Below are 6,000 nucleotides of genomic sequence, written 5' to 3'. Positions count from 1 at the left end.
TGGCTCTCTTCACGGACTCACGTTGCTCTTTAGTAAGACTCTCGCTTTAGACTCTTGGCCATGCTGGCGTTACGTTTTCACTGTAATTACACTGGTCCAATTGATAACGGCACACCTCATACATATTTCTTTTTAAATTTATTTCACAATTTCCATCTCAAGACACGTGAAAACTATAAGAAGAATAAAACACATAAATACAATAAGTCAAAATACTTTCAGTGAGTTTTACAGTCTGTTAAACACGTTTCCTTAATTAGACGGCCCCACAATGTTGCGTCACAACAGTGCAGAAAGTGCATTAAATACAAAGAAATTACAACAAATATTCAACAAATGTAACAAAGCTGAAATACAAGAACACTTACCCGGTGTGCCCTCTTGGCCGTGCAAATCTTAGTTTACCCCCGATACATTTTTTCTCTGCAGCCACGTTTGCTCTAGCTGAATACCTTCTTCCCACAATGCACAGGTGTTTCCTTCAGTAACTCTGGTCATTTGACCTTTGATTTCAACATAAACTACCATTTGTAATAAAGAACAAAATGTAAACATATTTTAATGTAAAAATTTTAGTACAATTTTAAATCAAATGTCCCTTTTTAAACCTATTTATTAGACATTTTTAAGTGTTTTTAGTTACAGTGTGAATTCACACTTTGATGATAATCAAACAATATGAACTAACGTGTAACCCTCTGAGGTCTCGCTGTCTCTACTGATTCTCCACACACCCTTTCCCTATTTCCCCCATCAATTATACACCCCTTCCTACCCCCATGGCTCAACCCCGCAAAAGTAAACGCCAGCACCACTACCAGGATGTCAGAAAACTCCTTTCCCCCAGACGGATAAGGACGCTTGTGTGCAAAGTCTATCATCACTATCTGTATGTTCCGGGCCTTGGCTGCGCTAGTGAACTAATGACTTTTTCCAGACCATCCCTGTGATTCAATTCTTCCTCAATTATGTTTGATATAGGTATAGGAAAGAATGGTGAATAAGCACTTAACTGCAAACTTAGCAATTTAGCATCCATTCCTCGTCGCTACACCCTGTCCAAAAATGAAAACACACTAACACAGCCTTACAAACGTCAGGTCTTTGGCAGGAAAATCATTTTTATTTAAGCACAATCTAGATTAGGGGGACCAAAGAACGTGTTGTGTTTTTGAGAACTATGGACTGACTCAGCATGTGACGGAGCCACGTCACAATAGGGGCACACTCTGGACTTGATTGTCCTCAAGGGTCTGAACATTTCGAAGGTTTTGGTGACTGACGTTGCTCTCTCAGTCATTCCTGTGTTTTCTTTAACCAGATACTCTTGTGCCCAAAAGTGTCCAACAAAGATAATCAGAAACGGTATATCACTGAAAACACCAGTGACACATTTATACAGCTTTTCTCCTCCACACCACCCTCTCTGGGCTCTCTGGCTCTCAGTCACTGAGCTTGTAGATAATTTCAACTGTAAAATTACAAATGTTATTGATGCCATTGCTCCTAAGGTCAAAGTTGTCTCTGGTAAGAAAAGATCTCCATGGGAAATGTCCTACTGGTGAGAACAGAAAAAAGAGTGTAGAAAGCTGAACGAGGTGGCGAAAAACAAATCTCCTGGTCATTATACACACTATAAAGAGGACTTCGCATTTATAATTTGGAACTGAGGATGCAAGGCGGTCCTTTTTCTCTTATATATCTCTAGAAACAATAATAATTCACGTGCTTTGTTTGCTACTGTCGATAGATTACAAACCCTCCGTGCCAATAGCATCTGAACTTTTATCTACCAAGGCCTGCATGCTTTGCCTCCTTCTTCAAAGACAAAATTCTGAAGATTAGACAAACAGTCAGTGGCTCCATATCAAGTTCAGGATATGTGTTGTCACAGTGTTAAAGCAAAACTATTTCCAATATGACAGAATTTCATATAATCAACCATGAAAACCTGGAGGACATTATACAACATCTGAAATCCTCCGCCTGTTGCCTTGATATTCTACCAACGGGTGTTTTCAAAAGTGTTTCGACTTGTTTGGCTTCTGATCTTCTACAGATTGTGAACACGTCTCTTCTGTCAGGAATCTTTCCACAGGCCCTGAAAACTGCAGTCATCAAGCCTCTATTAAAAAAGAACAATCTAGACACATCAATTGGCTCCATTGGCTCCCGGTTCAATTGAATACATTTAAAATCCTTCTCCATACTTTCAAGCCATCCATAACCTTGCCCCTCCATATCTATCAGAACTCCTACACATTGCCTCCCTCCCGCTCCCTCAGATCTTCCTCCTCCTCCCTCCACCTCACTGTCCCCCATGCCGACTCATCACCGTGGGGAGCAAGCCTTCAGCCGCTCTGTCCCCTCTCTGGAACTCACTCCCACCCACCTCCGCAACACAACTCTCTCCCTCTGTTCAAAACTAGACTAAAAACCCATCTGTTCCAGCTCGCTTATCTGTAAATACACTGTTCCTGTTTTGTTTTGTTTGTTTGTTTTGTTTTTTGTTTTATCTGTTTTGTTATTACTACTTACACTTTTATGTTCCCTATATCTGTCTTTTATTCTCTGTAAAGCGTCCTTGAGTGTTAGAAAGGCGCTGTTAAATAAAATGTATTATTATTATTATTATCAATAATGAGCAGCTATAGGCCGATATCAAACCTTCCATTTTTAAGTAAAATCATTGAAAAAGCGGTTTTTCTACAACTTAGCCATTTACTGTCACTAAACAACAGTTTTGATACCTTTCAGTCGGGTTTCCGACCACACCACAGCACTGAGACGGCTCTCGTCAAAGTTTTTAATGGCATCCACCTTAACACAGATAGTGGCAAAATTTCAATCTTAGTACTACTTGATCTCAGTGCTGCATTTGACACGGTCGACCACACATATTACTTAACCGATTGGAAACGGGGTAGGACTTTCTGGCTCAGTACTACTGGTTTGAAACCTACTCACAGAATGGTTACTTTGTGACAATAGTAATTATACATCCGAGCATACAAATTGACGTGGTGAGTTCCCCAAGCTCTATTCTGGGGCCTCTTCTGTTAACATCTACATGCTCCCACTGGCCCAGATTATGGAGAACAACAAAATAAGTACCATAGTTATGCGACGACACAACAAATTTACATAACCTTATCGCCAGGGGACTATAGTCCAATACAAAAACGTAAGTGCATCAAACAAATTAGCGGCTGGATGTGCCAGAACTTTCTGAAATTAAATGAAGGAAAACTGAGGTGGTTTTTTTGGACAAGAGAGGAACGATTAAAAGTCTGCGCTCAGCTTCAAACACAATGTTAAAAACAACAGACAAGAGAAATCTTGGTGTAGTCATGGACTCAGACTGAACTTTAACAGCCACATTAAGACATTTACAAAGTCAGCCTACTATCACCTTAAATATATAAGGGTTAAAGGACTTATGTGTCAACAGATTTGGAAAAACTTGTCCATGCCTTTATCTTCAGGACTTGACTACTGTAACGTGTCTTTACAGGTCTCCCTAAAAATCAATCAGACAGTTGCAGCTGATTCAGAACGCTTCTGCTCGAGTCTCACTAAGACCAAGAGACTGGATCACATCACTCCAGTTCTGAAGTCTTTACACTGCTTCCTGTGTCTCAAAGAATTGATTTCAAAGTACTCTTGCTAGTTTATAAATCACTTAACGGTTTAGGTTCAAATATATTTCTGATCTGCTACTACACTATGAACCACCCAGACTCCAGGTCATCTGGGACGTCACTTTCTGTCCCCAGAGTCGAAACTAACAGGGTGAAGCAGCTTTCAGTTTCTATGCTCCTCATATCTGGAATAAACTCCCAGAAACCTGTAGATCCGCTGCTACTCTCAGTTCTTTTAAATCAAGGCTGAAGACCTTTCTTTTTGATGCTGCCTTTCTTAAATGACTGCTCATTTCTTTAAATTTCTTTGCTGCACTGTAACTTTTTATTCTTGTGTTTTATGTTTCTATTTGTTTTTAACTGTCTATTCATGTGTTTTACCGTTTTTTAATGCTTATGATTTTTAACTGTTTTTACTTGTGTTTTATCTGTTTAACTGATTTTGTGTAAAGCACTTTGAATTGCCCTGTTGCTGAAATGTGCTATACAAATAAAGCTGCCTTGCCTTGCCTTGCCTTGCATTACACAGTTGGACAGTTTTACCTTATTACATCACAATCTCACAGTGATACCAGTGTGGCTCCACACTCTTCTACTTATTCTATAATGTGTGCACGTTTGTTCTTATTTCAGTGAAATGAAACGCAGCAAATCAACAGAAGTCTGACCAACAGTGGACCTCAGATCTGCCTCCAATGAAGAGTCCTGACTGGTTTTTATGTGTCAAAGGGAAAGATGATGTATTCTTTTTATAATTTATATTTGAGATTGGACTGTATTAAACTGTGTAAGGTGACAGGGTTTCATTGGACTTGTTTTAGTCAGCTGATTTGTCACTACACAATCATCACTCTACATGTGACAACACCTAACAATCATTTGATGTTTTTATATTAAAATGTAAGATATATTATTGTCATTTAATATTGTTAATAAGTTGTTGTTATTTCAAGTACCAGGGTCACAAGATATCTTGGTAGAGGAACAAATCAACAACCTAAAAACTTTTAACCAGGGTTAGATGAGAACATAATTACTGCACATCAGGGCCCAAAGTTAAGAACTGGCTTTTACCAGAAAATTTGTTTTTGTCTTATAAAGGTGAAATACAGGAAAGGCATGAGCATTGTTCTTGAACTTGTTATACATTAAGCAGTCCTTCCAAGTTATGCTTTTTTTTTTTGTATAGTTTTGAAGAGAATAAATTGACTCTAGGCTGAGTTTTCCTAGTACCCTTACCAATAAGGCTTAGGATGCTGCAAATGAAAATGGCTGGTGAATTTAAGACAAAAAATAATCATTTATTGAATGAATCAAATTTGAACAAGTCTGTCAGTAGCTTATTGATCTTTACATTGTTAGTTATTTTCTATCCTGGGCTGGGACACATTCATACGGTTTAATAAAGTGCTTATTGGACTTTAACCTATCATATTGCACATACAATGACGAGCATAGCTGTCCCCAACTTAGGTCATCTTGTAGCCTACGTCTCATCCTATGGAGCTAGAACAGTGACAGTAACCTGTGGTATTGAAAATAAAATGTGGCATTGAAACACCAAATATTGGCATTGAAAACTGTTGAACTGAAGTATAAAACACAAACATTAAAAAGTAATAATCTCATAATCCTATGAATTATTTCATTTTGACATTTGTTTGCATCATGATGGGTTTTTCAGTGTCAATGTACGTTTTTTCTTGATGTCCGTGTCTTTTCAGTGACAGTTTTTTTTTTACGCTGTCAAGATTTTACAATGTCACTGTTTTCAGTTTCAACTTCTGTCACTGTTTTGGCGAGGAGGAGGGGCCTGAGGGGAGGGATAAAGGGGGCGTGAAACTGAAAACAGTGACATTGAAAAATCTTGACAGCTTAAAAAAAAAAACTGTCTTTGAAAAGACACGGACATCAAGAAAAATTACATTGACATTGAAAAACCTATCATGATGCAAACAAATGTCAAAGTGAAATAATATCAGAGGATTATGAGATTATTACTTTTTGATGTTTGTGTTTTATACTTCAGTTCAACAGTTTTCAATGCCGATATTTGTTGTTTCAATGCCAAATTTGATTTTCAATACCACAGGTTACTGTCACTGTTCTAGCTCCATATCATCCCGGGTTTTTCCTGCATCCAGTGTGTGTGTCTGTGTGTGCGTGTGTATGTGTTTGTTTGTGTGTGCGTGTGTGTGTGCGCGCGTGTGTCTGTGGTCTGACATGTTTTGCGTGGTCTTTTTCTGTATGTTTTGTTAGTGAATGTGAGATATTCGAGTCACATGCGTCTTGTCTTCATATCAGAAACAAGGAAATTACTTTAGCGACATACGTGTGACATCAACCCATTCTCACTCCC

General features: G+C 38.4%; 1 protein-coding gene across 2 annotated transcripts in view; it reads left to right on the top strand.

Annotated features, from left to right (window-relative positions):
• The window catches only part of LOC116686789 (anoctamin-9), a 142,390-nt gene extending 137,568 nt beyond the window's left edge, over window positions 1-4,822 (top strand). For both annotated transcript variants that reach the window (XM_032511841.1, XM_032511839.1), the window contains exon 24: window positions 4,275-4,822. In XM_032511841.1, coding sequence (XP_032367732.1) covers window positions 4,275-4,308 — 34 coding nt within the window. In that variant the 3' untranslated portion in view covers window positions 4,309-4,822. The remainder of the gene's footprint in view (window positions 1-4,274) is intronic.
• Window positions 4,823-6,000: the final 1,178 nt, after the last annotated feature.

Source organism: Etheostoma spectabile, unplaced genomic scaffold (assembly GCF_008692095.1).
Source record: "Etheostoma spectabile isolate EspeVRDwgs_2016 unplaced genomic scaffold, UIUC_Espe_1.0 scaffold48, whole genome shotgun sequence".
Taxonomy (NCBI): Eukaryota; Metazoa; Chordata; class Actinopteri; order Perciformes; family Percidae; genus Etheostoma; species Etheostoma spectabile.
The sequence above is the reverse complement of the archived record's forward strand: the minus strand, read 5'-3'. Positions and strand labels throughout refer to the sequence as shown.